The 16,658-nt window shown below is 44.1% G+C and overlaps 1 protein-coding gene across 3 annotated transcripts; it reads left to right on the top strand.

Moving 5' to 3' along the window:
• The first annotated feature begins 1,329 nt into the window (after positions 1-1,329).
• tmem17 (transmembrane protein 17) lies at positions 1,330-15,260 on the top strand. Of its 3 annotated transcripts, none has more exons than XM_023985553.2 (6): positions 1,330-1,535; positions 1,755-1,858; positions 1,958-2,071; positions 3,431-3,574; positions 8,852-8,985; positions 14,355-15,260. In XM_023985553.2, the coding sequence occupies exons 1-5, from the start codon at positions 1,421-1,423 to the stop codon at positions 8,951-8,953; spliced, it is 579 nt and encodes a 192-aa protein (XP_023841321.1). In that variant the 5' UTR covers positions 1,330-1,420; the 3' UTR covers positions 8,954-8,985; positions 14,355-15,260. The 3 variants fall into 3 exon arrangements, with proteins under 3 accessions (XP_023841321.1, XP_070299182.1, XP_023841319.1); XM_070443081.1 differs by lacking the exon at positions 14,355-15,260 and adding an exon at positions 10,494-13,836; XM_023985551.2 differs by lacking the exon at positions 14,355-15,260 and having other exon boundaries at positions 8,852-9,184.
• The last annotated feature ends 1,398 nt before the right edge of the window (positions 15,261-16,658 follow it).

Genomic DNA, 16,658 nt, shown 5'->3' with positions numbered 1-16,658 from the left:
ACACAGACCACTACTTTCCCCAATGCTACATATTCCTTTGTCTCATGCCCTTCTGCACACGTCTCACACCTAGGAACCTCCCTCCTACACACTGCTGCCACATGCTCATAAACTTGACACATGTAACAACGTAATGTATTCGGCACAAAAGCTCGTAGAGGATAACTTATTTTTCCTAACATCACTTTGTCGGGCAAAGACTCAACATCAAAACTCAAAAGAACAGACAATGACTCTTCTGTTTCTCCACACACGCCACCCTGTCTGCGTCGCTCCAAACGACGAGCATCACAAACACAGAGAATCTTCCCCTTCAGTTGGTCAGCTTTCACATTTACCACTAACCCAGTAATCACTTCTTTCAATGGTGCCCTTTTCTTGAGAGCAGAACAATTCACATCTCTTGCCCCCATTCGTTAAACACGGAGCACATGCTCCCTCTGACCAGCAGAAACACAAACAATTATCAGAAGACCACTTCTGGTTACCCTCACCGATTCCACAGCACACAAGTATATTTTCACTCACCCTGAAACCCCAAATGGATCAGCCAAAAGATCCCCTCCATTCCTCCTCCGTATTCCAAGTATAAGTCTCTTTATGATAACATTGCACTTCTCTTGACATACATCTTGTTCTTGCCTTGTCAAGGAACACCATTTAACCGGCTGTCACAATCTCCGTACAATCAGCACGACCCCTTGGGATGTAGCACTCAACAGTGCATCCCACTTGTAAAGCAGTTGCTTCTTCTTGATGTTCTTCTTTTCTTCCGCCATCTCCCTACCCTGAAGATCACTGACTTCATGATTTGACAAAAAAAAAAAAATCTTCAGTTGTTTTGAACTCGGCCCTCCCCCCAAAAAAGGATTAGGCAAAAGCACAAAACAATCTGAGACCAGGCTAAATTAAATGTTTTATTTTATTTGTTTAATCTTTATTTAACTAGGCAAGTCAGTTAAGAACAAATTCTTATTTACAATGACGGCCTACCCCGGCCAATGCTGGGCCAAATTGTGCTTCGCCTTATGGGACTCCCAATTACGGTTGGTTGTGATACAGCCTGGAATCGAACCAGGGTCTGTAGTGACGCCTCTAGCACTGAGATGCAGTGCCTTAGACCGCTGCGCAACAGTTGGGGAAAATGTTTGATTTGAAATTGATAGGACTGTCTTGATAAGTAGATTTACAGAGATTTGGGAAATTGTGGAGGTCTGCTGAATCAGTCATCATTTTGATATCAATGTATGACCACTGGTCATGAAGGAAAGGAAACGATGAAAGGAGGCACATTTGGGTCGCGAGATTTTGGGCAGAACGCGAGATTTCCTATGTGACCAAGGGAACCGTGTTTTGTTGCTGGCAGGCATGACTTTCTAAACCGCTGTCTTGCTAGCACAGGAGCATCTTTGCAATTCGCATGGAGCTTCCAGAACCGATCAGAAGACGTTTAGGACACTTTTCCAGAACTGTGTTTGTTGATCAGAGTCGTACTCAACCATCTCCCGAAGATCATGTCACGTTTTTGGGGCACAGTGAGTGGAAACTTGCATGGATTGGTAACTGAAGCGCTAGCTAGCGCTTGTCTCAGCTAGTACTGTAGCTAGACAAGCCATTGCCACCCCATTATCCATAGGTACCAGGCAGATATTATTTACATCTGTTGGCCCGGCCGTGTATAGGTTATATACTAACTAGCTTACTAGCAAGTAGGATACGGAAAGAACGTGAACCCTATTGTTTTACGTTCCCAGACAGTGAGGTTGTCTCCAGCCTGCCTCTCCAGATGTCACTGTTCTTCAACATGTGTTTTTTCCCACTGTGGTGGATCAGCGAGGTGGTGATGCTGCACCTCAAGGTAACTCACCTCTAGAATTTAGATGCACGCATACTCTATGTACCTAACTGTAACCAGTATCTAAATAAACCCCTTTGCCTTTTTTTCATATTGTTTCAGTATCCAGCCCTTCCTGATTACTATAAGTTCATCCTCATCACCATCCTCATCCTGATGACTCTTGTAGAGGCTATCAGACTCTACCTAGGCTATGCAGGAAATTTGCAAGAGAAGGTACACACACACACACACACACACACACACACACACACACACACACACACACACACTTTCACCGTATCCTTAATTATTAAAGGGCGACTGCACTTCCTGATTTGGCCTCGTTTTAGATTTGGTTCATTAAGGAATTTGTGTGGCCTTGACTGAATTCAAAAGTGAGTTGGTTTCAGGGTATGGTTTAATAGAGTGGGTATAATTTGTGGAACCTTCCAACAGGAATCTGTTAGAAACACTTTGTAAAGTACAAGGATTCCAACAAACAACGCATACAAAGTAGCATGATCAATTCACCTAGCTAACTAGCTGCCGAATAGGCATCAACTCACCACGTAGCTTATTCTTAATGTTTGTCCATAGGCTACAAGAGTGAGGACAGACATTTTTCGGAGTAAACGTGGTGAGTGAAAAAAAACGTAATTACATTGCCCACTCCCTACCCGGTATCTTAATCTGCCACTATACAACTTCATATGCGTTGTTTGTTGGCAACCTTGTTATTTACAACGTTTTTGGAACAGATTCCTGTTGGGAGGGTCCACAAATTATACCGACCCGGTTTAATATGGGTGTCTCGTGTGTGTTAGGCAAATTATTAAGGCAATTTGCTTCATCCAGCTGGTGTGCAACCCTGGCAAAATTGGTTTGGATAGCCGTGCTTCTACATCTGCATTGCTTGCTGTTTGGGGTTTAGGCTGGGGTTCTGTATAGCACTTTGTTACATCGGCTGATGTAAAAAGGACTTTATAAATACATTTTTGATAGCCTATTTCTGGGGCTAGTTAGGGACTGTCAATAAATTACTAATGTAAATGAGACGATGTTCATGTTGCACACCTTTTACTTTTCTCATTAAATGCTTTCAATATTTGTATATGAATTTCTACAATTTATAGTTGGAGATTTTTAAGTAATTGAAATTAGGAGCTATTGGAATTTTAACATATTGTCCCATGTACATTGTGTAATTTACAGATAGTCCCTAACTAGCCGCATAGGTATATCCAAAGTCAACCCAAACTTACCACAGGCATTACGATTTTTGATGATTACTTGTGTGCTGCCAGCTGTGAGCATGTGGGCAGGMTTGAAACAAACCCAACTTTCATTTACGTTTTGATGTAGTTGCGACCACAAGTGACTGACATTATGGCCAAAATGATCCTATTTACATTATGTAGTTAATTTTGACAGTAGACTTATATCAATACCACAGATTGTTTTCTAAATGAGAAGTTGTTTTTCATGGGCAGTTGCACTTTAAGCCATAGAACACCTCTGGGGTTGGCCCATGGTTGGAAAACATCTCAGAGAACTGGTCTTGGGTGATTGTTTACGGTCTCTCTCTCATGACAGGTCCCTGAGCTGGCTGGTTTCTGGCTCCTGAGTCTCCTGCTGCAGTTTCCTTTGATTCTGTTTCAGCTCTTCAACCAAGCCATTCTGATCCAACCTCTGGAGAGAGGGGTTCACTTCATTCTGGCCCTGTTCATACTCACACAGGTGAGGTTGCATGCCTGTTGCCTGTTCTTACCATGGTAACTAGATTAGTGTCCAATTTGACCACATTGGGGTAATTTAAACCCTGGTTTATTTTCTCTGTCGTGTATAAAGGTTGTGTGTCTGTGGCCTCCCGAGTGGCGCAGCGGTRTAAGGCACTGCATCGTGGTGCTTGAGGCGCCACTACAGACAATGGATTCCAAGATGGCGTAGCAGTCGGACGTGTGTTTGTCTTGTCCCGTGTAAATAGTCCTCGTTTTTTTTTTCGTATGCATTTCGTATATATTTTAATTTCACTTTCCATTTAGGAACTGAATATACATTCCGCCTCACCCAATGTGGTACGGATCTGCTATTTCTTTTATACTTTAGAACCGTAACCCCAATCAGAAGCTAGCCAGATAACTAGCTACTAGCTAGTAGTCAGTTAGCCACTGCTGCGGTCTTCACCCTTAACTCGGACACCAGCCAGCTTCAGCTCGGGCCAATACCTGCCAGTCTGCAAGCGCGATATCAACCCAGAGCATATAGGACTGCTTTTTCACTACCACATCACCGGATTTTTTTTCTTTTTCTTCTACTTCATCACCGGATTTCAGCCGCAGGCTCTGGACATTTCACCTTGATTTCGCAGCTAGCTAGCTGCAAACCGTGTGTCTATTGGCTTACGTCGATCCCGGAGCAAACGTAATTTATTCCGGAGCTAGCTGAGGAGCTCCATCAGCCATTCCTGGGCTACAGTCACCTATCCGGACCCGTTTTTTTTGTTTTTGTTTTTTGTTGTTGCTGCAGATACGGAGCCCCACCGGGCCTTCACGACTGACTGCCGACGTTATCTGCCCGAGGGAGTTATCCAACTGGCACCCCCGTCCCGACGTTACCTGAACGCTCATCTGGGGCCCGCTAATCGTTAGCTGTCTTATCGGCTGCTATCTGAATAAGTATATCGGACAATTATTATTATTATTATTATTWWTWTTWTTTTTTTCRTGGGCCACTATATKTATTTTGCCAATTTGGATTGATCCCCTCTACCACACGGAACCCCACTAACCTACCGACGGAAACGCACGAGGTATCTACAATTAGACCTCCATCCTATGCTATCTTGCTACCGATAGCCTCTACCCGGCCTACTGTCTGGATCGCCGTGACCCCAACCAACCTCTACTCACTGGACCCTTATTGATCACTCGATTAAGCATGCCTCTCCTTAATGTAAATATGCCTTGTCCATTGTTGTTCTGGTTAGTGTTTATTGGCTTATTTCCCGTGTAGAGTACCTCTAGCCCTGCTCACTATACCATATCCAACCTCTCAGTTCCACCACCCACATATGCGATGACATCACCTGTTTCAATGATGTTTCTAGAGACAATATCTCTCTCATCATCACTCAATACCTAGGTTTACCTCCACTGTATTACATCCTACCATACCTTTGTCTGTACATTATTCCTTTAAGCTATTTATCGCCCCAGAAACTTCCTTTTACTCTCTGCTCTAGTAGCTCTAGACGACCAATTCTCATAGCTTTTAGCCGTACCCTTATCCTACTCCTCTCTGTTCCTCTGGTGATGTAGAGGTGAATCCAGCCCTGCAGTACCTAGCTCCACTCCTATTCCCCAGCGCTCTCTTTTGATGACTTCTGTAACCGTAATAGCCTTGGCTTCATGCATGTTAACATTAGAAGCCTCCTCCCAAGTTTGTTTTGTTCACTGCTTTAGCACACTCTGCCAACCCGGATGTTTAGCCGTGTCTGAATCCTGCTTAGAAAGACCACCAAAAATTCAGACATTTTCATCCCAATTACAAGATTTTCAGACAAGATAGAACGGCCAAAGGGGCGGTGTTGCAATCTACTGCAAAAGATTGCCTGCAGAGTTCTGTTTTACTATCCAGGTCTGTCCCAAACAATTTGAACTTCTACTTTTTAAAAATCCACCTCTCTAAAAACAAGTCTCTCACCGTTGCCGCCTGCTATAGACCACCCCTGCCCCAGCTGTGCTCTGGACACTATATGTGAACTGATTGCCCCCCATCTATCTTCAGAGCTCGTGCTGCTAGGCGACCTAAATTTGAACATGCTCAAACACCCAGCCACCCTACAATCTAAGCTTGATGCCCTCAATCTCACACAAATTATCAATGAACCTACCAGTGACCCCCCAATTCGTAAAACACGGTACCCTCATAGATATCATCCTAACAAACTTGCCCTCCAAATACACCTCTGCTGTTTTCAACCAAGATCTCAGCGATCACTGCCTCATTGCCTGCATCCGTAATGGTCAGCGGTCAACGACCTCCACTCATCACTGTCAAACGCTCCCTGAAACACTTCAGCGAGCAGGCCTTTCTAATCGACCTGCCGGGGTATCCTGGAAGGATATTGATCTCATCCCGTCAGTAGAGGATGCCTGGACATTTTTTTAAAAATGCCTTCCTCACCATTGAATAAGCATGCCCCATTCAAGAAATTTAGAACCAGGAACAGATATAGCCCTTGGTTCTCTCCTGACCTGACTGCCCTTAACCAACAGAAAAACATCCTATGGCGTTCTGCATTAGCATCGAACAGCCCCCGTGATATGCAACTTTCAGGGAAGCCAGAAAACCAATATACACAGCAGTTAGAACAGCCAAGGCTAGCTTTTTCAAAGCAGAAATTGCTTCCTGCAACACAAATTCAAAAAAGTTCTGGGACACCGAAAGTCCATGGAGAATAAGAACACCTCCTCCCAGCTTCCAACCCTCTGAAGATAGGAAACACTGTCACCACCGACAAATCCACTATAATTGAGAATTTCAATAAGCATTTTTCTACGGCTGGCCATGCTTTCCACCTGGCTACCCCTACCCCGGACAACAGCACTGCCCTCCCCTCTGCTACTCGCCCAAGCCCTTCCCCATTTCTCTTTCTCCCAAATACAGTCAGCTGATGTTCTAAAAGAGCTGCAAATCTGGACCCTTACAAATCAGCCGGGCTAGATAATCTGGACCCTTTCTTTCTAAAACTATCTGCTGAAATTGTGGCCCCCCTATTACTAGCCTCTTCAACCTCTCTTTCGTGTCGTCTGAGATTCCCAAAGATTGGAAAGCAGCTGCGGTTATCCCCTCTTCAAAGGGGGGACACTCTTGACCCTAACAGCTACAGACCTATATCTATCCTACCCTGCCTTTCTAAGTCTTCGAAAGCCAAGTCAACAAACAGATTACCGACCATTTCGAATCCCACCATACCTCTCCGCTATGCAATCTGGGTTCAGAGCTGGTCATGGGTGCACCTCAGCCACGCTCAAGGTCATAAACGATATTTAACCGCCATCGATAGAAACAATACTGTCAGCCGTATTCATTGACCTGGCCAAGGCTTTTGACTCTGTCAATCACCACATCCTCATCGGCAGACTCGACAGCCTTGGTTTCTCTAATGATTGCCTCGCCTGGTTCACCAACTACTTCTCTGATCGAGTTCAGTGTGTCAAATCGGAGGTCTGTTGTCCGGGCCTCTGCGAGTCTCTATGGGGGTGCCACAGGGTTCAATTCTTGGACCGACTCTCTTCTTTTATACATCAATGATGTCGCTCTTGCTGCTGGTGATTCTCTGATCCACTCTACGCAGACGACACTATTCTGTATACTTCTGGCCCTTCTTTTGACACTGTGTTAACAAACCTCCAGGCGACTTCAATGCCATACAACTCTCCTTCCGTGGCCTCCAATTGCTCTTAAATACAAGTAAAACTAAATGCATGCTCTTTACCGATCGCTGCCTGCACCTGCCCGCCTGTCCAACATACACATCTGGACGGCTCTGACTTAGAATATGTGGACAACTACAAATACCTAGGTGTCTGGTTAGACTGTAAACTCTCCTTCCAGACTCACATCAAACATCTCCAATCCAAAGTCAAATCTAGAATTGGCTTCCTATTCCGCAACAAAGCATCCTTTACTCATGCTGCCAAACATACCTTTGTAAAACTGACCATCCTACCAATCCTCGACTTCGGTGATGTCATTTACAAAATAGCCTCCAAAACCCTACTCAATAAATTTGGATGCAGTCTATCACAGTGCCATCCGTTTTGTCACCAAAGCCCCATATACTACCCACCACTGCGACCTGTACACTCTCGTTGGCTGGCCCTCGCTTCATACTCGTCGCCAAACCCACTGTTCCAGGCATCTACAAGACCCTGCTAGGTAAAGTCCCCCCTTATCTCAGCTCGCTGGTCACCATAGCAGCACCTACCTGTAGCACGCGCTCCAGCAGGTATATCTCTCTAGTACCCCCAAAACCAATTCTTCCTTTGGACGCCTCTCCTTCCAGTTCTCTGCTGCCAATGACTGGAACGAACTACAAAAATCTCTGAAACTGGAAACACTTATCTCCCTCACTAGCTTTAAGCACCAGCTGTCAGAGCAGCTCATAGATTACTGCACCTGTACATAGCCCATCTATAATTTAGCCAAACAACTACCTCTTTACCTACTGTATTTATTTATTTATTTATTTTGCTCCTTTGCACCCCATTATTTCTGTCTCTACTTTGCGCTTTCTTCCACTGCAAACCAACCATTCCAGTGTTTTTATTTTTTTATTTTACTTGCTGTGTTGTATTCACTTCGCCTCCATGGCCTTTTTATATTTTATTTATTTATACATATATTTGTTTGCCTTCACCTCCCTTATCTCACCTCACTTGCTCACATTGTATATAGACTTATTTTTTTCACTGTATTATTGACTATATGTTTGTTTTACTCCATGTGTAACTATGTGTTGTTGTATGTGTCGAACTGCTTTGCTTTATCTTGGCCAGGTCGCAATTGTAAATGAGAACGTGTTCTCAATTTGCCTACCTGGTTAAATAAAGGTTAAATAAGTAAAATAAACAGACCCGGGTTTGATCCCAGGCTGTGTCGCAGCCGGCCGCAACCGGGAGACCCATGAGGCGGCGCACAATTGGCCCAGCGCCATCCGGGTTAGGGGAGGGTTTGTCCAGCCGGGGTGTCCTTGTCCCATCGCGCTCTTGTGGCGGGACAGGCGCATGCACGCTGACTTCGGTCGCCAGCTGTTTGGTGCAGCTGGCTTKCAGGTTAAGCAAGCAGTGTGTCAAGAAGCAGTGCGGACGCATGGTTCTCGACCTTTGCCTCTCCCGAGTCCGTACGGGAGTTGCAGCAATGGGACAAGACTGTAACTACCAATTTGGATATCACGGAGAAAAGGGGGTAAAAAAAAGTCTGTTCTAACAAAGTCCCTTTCTCTCTTAGGCCCTCTCTGGCTTTGTGGCTCTACGTGGGATGGTCAGACACACAGAGAGCCACTTCCACCTCAGACAGTTTGATGGGGTTCAGGAGCTGAGGGCAGCCTGACTGCTCTGCTGAGCTGACATGCACAGACAGAGGTACTCGGGTGTAAATCTTCTATTGATGTTGATTATGAGAAATTTGAGTTGCTTAAGTGCATCTCAAGTTAGAATTCAGCTCTGTGTTTTCAGTGGACCATGTTCAGACATTAACACAATGTGTTTGTGCCTTGAGTGATAATTTTTTGGGGTTGTTGTACAGATGTAAAGACAATAAAGGTTTGGGTTTTTAGACGTATCTGTTTCACAATGTTTATGCTACAATAACACCAAGTTTGAATTTTGAGAATGTAGTTTTCTAACAGATAATTTACTGCATAGATAGTGACTCAATCTGATTATGCCTTCAATCGATAAACGGAAAATAATTGACACTGAAATGTATACAAAATATTATAAAGTTAAAAGGTTAAATAGGTTTACAACGACATGAAGACTCAATAAGAACACAATCAAGACAAAAAATAAATGTAATTTCTATAGCCATCTGAAAGGCAATGTGCTGTACATGTTAAGGCACGTTCAGACTGCAACTTAGATCAGGACTAAGAGCAGTGTTTGACTTGCAGGAGCTCACGTTTAATTGGATATATCCATGCTAATAATATTGTTACGTGTTTTTGCCAGGATCAGAAAGTTGATGTCTCGTTTGTGCACAGCATTCTCTGTACAGGGGCAAGATCGAATTTCAAAAGTGAAACATTGTTTCCCATGTCGGATAGGCAGATATACTAACCATCACTGTTGGAAATCAAATGCAAGGCTAGTAGAAGCAAAAGGAAGTACTGTTAATAGATGTTTAATTCCTTATAACATTGGTCGCGTGTTTGTCCGTTAACCAGGGCTTTGGAATACAAGTGTGAATCCTTAGCCCAGGGCTAACAAATGCTGAAACATAGGCTAAGCTATCTCAGGGCCAGTCAAGCCTGGGGCTAAGCTAGCCCGGGGCTAAGAACAATGCAGTGTGAAAAGACCTTTTATTGTCCCATGGTCAAAATAGTTGCAGAAACTCCCTCTAGTCTCCATCCATCTTCAAGGGTTCATATCAGCAGTCTGTCAAATTTGCCAATGTGTTTCCCTGCCTGGTTCTCAGCTCCAAAGGTGCTTTATTGTGAGGAGGGGCAGACCCTGACAGTCTGGCGACCATCCTCTCCTCCAGATCTGCCTTTTGTTAAGTTTGATGGGGTGGGGATGTTCAGAGTGCATCAACCTATTAAGAACAGGTTTGGGAGGTCAAGGCCCAGGTTGTTGTAAAACACCTTGAGACAAATGTACCTGTAACAGTATTTTAGTAACACTGCAAAACTATCAAGATGCAGTAGGGCTTGAAGGGTAATTGGCAGCCATACCTTCTCTGACTCCTCCTCCTGCCAGAGAGTCACATGGCCTATGACACCGATGCGAGTAGTGGGATGGGGGATCCAGGAGCGTACTGTCTTTAGAAATGAGGTTCTTGGGTAATGCACAAGCCACAATCAGTCTAAACAAATGAGGAAGAGTGAGCTTCTCTCTCATCCATACCTTCTCTCTCTTCTCTCTGACCACAGCTACCGTTGGCCAAGATTTTCTTTAACTCAATGAGATTCAAACCTTGTCATTGACGTTCTTGCTCATCGTGGGAGCGAAGATTCTCTCATGGAGCCATTGTGTGGCATCATCGCGGTTGGTACAGTCGTACATGAAGACATTGTTCTTACGACTGTGACCGTGAAAATCCATACAGCACCACATCCCCCTCAGCCATCAGTTTTGGGTGCAATGACAACAACAAGGACAGAGGGGAAACCATAGCAACAAGGTCAGAGAAGGCAGACTGAACATACAAACCTCTCCGTAGGTTAGAGAGGCATGACTCTCTCACATCTGTTTGAGTATCCTCCCACTTCCCCCCTCTCACCTATTGACCATGTTCCTGGTGTGCCAGACGCAGGGGAAGGAGTCCCTCAGCAGAGTCTTGTAGTTCCTGTTCAGGTCCCTGCCGGCCAGAGAGCAGTAGTAGTTCCCCACCACTACCCTGTCTGGGTTCAGCATAGGCATCACCTGCAGGTCCGCAAGGGAGCAACTCAACAATCAACATCATGGGGTCTCTTTATGAGGTGTTTCTAATTCTGAATGGAAAACGAACATTAATCCCACATGGCAATCAAACACATAACTGAAATAGTTGGTTATTTTCAAAGATAAAAAGGCCCAAAGTGCATAAGTGACTTTAAACACAAAGATCTCCCTCAGCTGCCTGGTGTCGTCCGACTCCCAGCAGGAAGTCCAGGAATCCCTGCATCAACCAGGAGCTGTTGTTCTCCCTGGGTTGCACCCCGGCCGTCACCACCACCGCCTGCTTGGCACTCCTCTCCGCCCACCCTCCTCCCGTCGACGTCACTGTCAGCACATGTACAACGTTGCCGGCCAGGCTGCGGCAATGCACCCGCAGCTTGCAGTAGTCGGCGGTGGCCGAATTGGAGGTGAGGCGGCTGAGGTAGCACTGCAGGTGGGAGTAGGTGTTAAGGGTAGCAGTGGGCCAGATAGGTGTCTGTCATAGGGGAACTGGCAGGTCCAGGTGAGGGATAATAGTTGAGGGTAATAGTTTAGCACTTTGAGTCCATTCAGACTCATAATTCTGTACTGTATGCCTCTGGATCGTTCTATACAGTGTAGAGGTCAAAACAACATTGAGTGTTTGTGTTACAGCAAACAGATCAGTGGTATGTACCTATGTACATTACCTATGTCCAAGGACCCTGCCTATGTCCAAGGACCCTGGGACTAAACACGGGCGTAGCCAGATTTTTTTGGGGGTGGATAGGCCTAGAAAAATTTGGATAGGCATTTTTCTACTTGTTTATTACATTTATTTTGCAATGTGCACCGTATATTATTTCGTAATACAATCGTTTTATACTAGTGCATAGTACTTGGAGCAACCTCGTTACATATACAAATAATTACATATCCCAGCATATTAAAATAAGATAGTAACTTTAGACCAGTTGCCAACTTGCCAACAACATAAAACTCATCTTCAGGCGCACTTTAATCTCGATGGGCAAACAAGTCTATATTTGATGTTACCATTTATACCACAGCGGGCAGTAGTACTATAAGGTACCTTACCTTTAGTAGACGTATCATAAGGCGTGACCTACATCACAAGGCGCAGACGGCGAGACTTTGAGTTGAATATGGTGATGATTTCATCATAATCCAATGTATCTGTCTGTTCACGCTCAAAACAGCAAACTGAAGTGGTTCAGTCGGGCGCTTGTCATTGATGTGCGAACACGTTTTTTTATCCTAGTTGGTGTTGAGAAAAGTCTCTCCACACTGCGTGATGTCATTGGAAGTGTGACAGTGATCCTTAACATAGTTTATATTAGGGAAAATATCATCAGGGCAGCTGTCAAGTACACTCATTATGGAGGATACGTCACTCTTTCCCATGTTCATTTTGCAACTCAATTGCTGAATAAAAACAGTGAATTCAGCATCCTCAATTGATATTGCATAATGATCGCATGTGGTCTTCAGCTGCTCTTTAAGGCCGCAGGTTTGGGATTCTTTGGAAAAGGAGGCTGCCGCTTGCATGATCCCATGTGTCTCCTTGAAATCTTGAGTTTAACTCGGTAATCTGTCTGTCTAGAATATTGTTCCAAAGTTGCCTCAGGTCACTGTCACTCTTGATGCTGGATGTTTTCCCTAATGAAGTTGTGACTACACTGTCTGCCAATTTTACAGGCAGTTTTCGCTGCCGTGATGCGCTCACGTCCCAATTACTAATATCACGCTTAACCATCATCTCTTCAGTTAGCTTGAGAACTTTATCAAAGTCTCCCCCTGAGTTCTCTGAACGTAAAAAAGCTGCTTTTGAGGATTTCAATTAAACCAATACAGTCCGTCACAGATAATGTAGAGCTTTGTAATCCCTTCATAGCAAAATCACTAGTGTCAAACTATTTACTAAACGTGACTAACAGGAATAAAAACGTATTGTTCTGGATTTCTTGTAAGAGGGCATCAGCTTCTAATTTGGTTTGTCCACAAGCCTCTGAAAAATCTGCAAGAACCTCTAAAATGACATCTAGCAGTAACAGCACTTTACTCACAGACCCTGATTTTGAACTCCACCGTACATCCGTGGATCTTTCTAGCTCGATACATGGTCTATCGGGATGCAACTCTTTCTGTACTTCTATGAATCCAGCATGTCTGTGGGATCCACTCATAAATGTGTGTAGCTGGTTTACTGTGTCAAAAGAAGTACTGACATGTCCCGACACTTTTTCCGCGGTGCACAGAACCAAATTCAAACGGTGGGAGTTGCAATGCACATATACCGCTTGCTTAAATGTTTGCTTTAGTAGGACATGTACCCCTCCCCTCATCTGTTCCCTGACATGACTGAAGCGCCATCGAAACAAAAACCCACACAGAGTGGGATCCCAAACTGTTATAGACCTATATCCATCCTGCCATGCCTTTCTTAAATCTTCGAAAGCCAAGTTAACAAACAAACTTTTGCACCCCAGTATCTCTACTTGCACATCATCATCATCTGCACATCTATCACTCCAGTGTTAATGCTAAATTGTAATTATTTACCTCTATGGCCTATATATTGCCTACCTCCCTACTCTTCTACATTTGCACACACTGTACATAGATTTTTCTATTGTGTTATTGACTGTATGTTTGTTTGTGTAACTCTGTGTTGTTGTTTTTGTCGCACTGCTTTGCTTTATCTTGGCCAGGTCACAGTTGTAAATGAGAACTTGTTCTCAACTGGCATACCTGGTTAAATAAAGGTGAAATACAAAAAACAAATATGGACTTGGTCTTTTACCAAATAGGGCTATCTTCTGTGTACCACCCTTACCTTGTCACAACACAACTGATTGGCTCAAATGCATTAAGAAGGCAATACATTACACAAATTAACTTTTAACAAAGCACTCCTGTTAATTGAAATGCATTCCAGGTGACTACCTCATGAAGCTGGTTGAGAGAATGCCAAGAGTGTGCAAAGCTGTCAAGACAAAGGGTGGCTACTTTGAAGAATCTCAAATATAAAATCTATTTTGATTTGTTAAACAATTTTTTGGTTACTACGTTTCCATATGTGTTATTTCATAGTTTTGATGTCTTCACTATTATCATACAATGTAAAAATAAGAAAAACCCTGGAATGAGTAGGCGTGTCCAAACTTGTGACTGGTGCTGTATGTCTATATTTGGCCATAGTTGATCTACCCTGTTGAGAAAAACAAAGCCTTGTGGTGCTGGCAGACACTAATAATAAGAGACTTTACTGTAACTAGCAGAGGCATTTAACAGAGATCTAATCTGGTATTTTGGGATGACAGGCCTTTAAGAGATGACTCAACTGACACCATCCTCTGTGTCTTTTGATGAAGGTATTTCCTGAAGCATCCAACAGGTGAACTGGATTGCCTTAAACAACTGGATTACACTGCTGTATCACATCCAAGAGAAACACAACCCAGCATTGGAAAAGCTGGGGAATCACTTGCTATGTAAGATACAAGGCTTACCAGCCCTCTTGCTCATAGGTCATTCCAATGTGCCCATGCCACAAACTCCACGCTTAACACTTTTTAATCACAAATGCAATTTGAACTTTTAAGTAACCATACAGCCATACAGATGAAGAGAAAATAAGGAATAGTTAATATTACTAACTAAGCTTAAAATAGCTTTAGTCACTATATTGACCCATTTTCCCTTTGTAGCATGTCCATATTGTGGCTGTCATCTTACATAGCCTCCCGCCAGGGTCCTGCTCCTCATCCTCCATGTTGGAGTCATTACTGTCAGGGGAGTTGGTGTCTGGGTGGAGGCAGCCGGGGTGGTGGAAATCCTTCCATCTCCTTTGGCTAGAGGTTGCCTTGGAAATAATTATCTCTGCTTGAGGGGTGTATGTAAACATGTTATTGTATGTTAAAACTGGCTGTTATGGCAAGAGTAGCAGTAGCACAATCTCATTTACCATGTGAAAGTACTGTATAAAAGGTCACAACGACATCTTTGTTTGTTGGGGTAAGATTGATTCCCTTGAATGGATTAATTTGCAGGATAAAATTGCATGATCATTTGCCAGAGAGTGGAATGCTGTAGGTCAGCATCGTTCAGGTCTCACAAAGGGACATTTCTGTAAACAAATGATGCAAGGCAAGCCTCTTGAGTTTCCAGTAATTGTGTCAGGTTGCCAAGTGCCAACCTCCAGTAAAGAGTCCAACCTAAATTAAATGCATGTCCCTGTCCTCTTTCTCAAGATGTGGCCAATTTAAACAGCAAGAATACATGTTTTAATTAAGAAAGAAAAATGAACGAATCTTATGAAATTTAATTTGTGGTCTTATGCTTCCATCTATTGCAAATATTTTGCACTACCTTAAACAATGTGTTGATCAGACCATCAAAGCCTTATTCTAAAATGTATTACATAGTTTTTTCCCTCATCAATCTACACAAAAATACCCCATAATGAGAAAGCAACAACAGTTTTTTAGAAAAACTGAAATATCACATTTACATAAGTATTCAGACCCTTTACTCGGCACTCTGTTGAAGCACCTCTGGCAGCAATTACAGCCTCGAGTCTTCTTGTGTATAATGCTACAATCTTGGCACACCTGTATTTGGGGAGTTTCTCCCATTCTTCTCTGCAGATCCTCTCAAGCTCTGTCAGGTTGGATGGGGAGCATCGCTGCACAGCTATTTTCAGGTCTCTCCAGAGATGTTCGATCGGGTTCAAGTCCGGGCTCTGGCTGGGCAACTCAAGGACATTCAGAGACTTGTCCCGAAGCCACTCCTGCGCTGTCTTGGCTGTGTGCTTAGTGTCGTTGTCCTGTTGGAAGGTGAACCTTCATCCCAGTCTGAGGTCCTGAGCGCTCTGGAGCAGGTTTTCATCAAGGAACTCTCTGTACTTTGCTCTGTTCATCTTTCCCTCAATCCTGACTAGTTTCCCAGTCCCTGCCGCTGAAAAACATCCCCGCAGCATGATGCTGCCCCACCACCCTTCACCATAGGGATGGTGTTGGCCATGTGATGTGCGGTGCCTGGTTTCCTCCAGGCCTGACGCTTGACATTCAGGCCAAAGAGTTCAATCTTGGTTTCATCAGACCAGAGAATCTTGTTTCTCATGGTCTGAGAGTCCTTTAGGTGCCTTTTGGCAAACTCCAAGCGGGCTGTCATGTGCCGTTTACTGAGGAGTGGCTTCTGTCTGGCCACTCTACCATAAAGGCCTGATTGGTGGAGTGCTGCAGAGATGGTTGTCCTTCTGGAAGGTTCTCCCATCTCCACAGAGGAACTCTGGAGCTCTGTCAGAGTGACCATCTGGGTTCTTGGAACTTCCCTGACCAAGGCCCTTCTCCCCTAGTTGCTCAGTTTGGCCGGACGGCCAGCTCTAGGAAGAGTCTTGGTGGTTCTAAACTTCTTCCATTCAAGAATGATGGAGGCCACTGTGTTCTTGGGGACCTTCAATGCTGCAGAAATGTTTTGGTACCCTTCCCCAGATCTGTGTCTCGACACAATCCTGTATCTTGAGTTCTACGGACAATTCCTTTTGCCTCATGGCTTGGTTTTTCCTCTGACATGCACTGTCCACTGTGGGACCTTATTTTGACAGGTGTGTGCCTTTTCAAATCATGTCCAATTAATTGAATTTCCCACAGGTGGACTCCAATCAAGTTGTATTA

This window comes from Salvelinus sp. IW2-2015, linkage group LG4q.1:29, assembly GCF_002910315.2.
Source record: "Salvelinus sp. IW2-2015 linkage group LG4q.1:29, ASM291031v2, whole genome shotgun sequence".
Classification (NCBI taxonomy): Eukaryota; Metazoa; Chordata; class Actinopteri; order Salmoniformes; family Salmonidae; genus Salvelinus; species Salvelinus sp. IW2-2015.
This window is presented reverse-complemented; position numbering and strand designations above follow the sequence as displayed.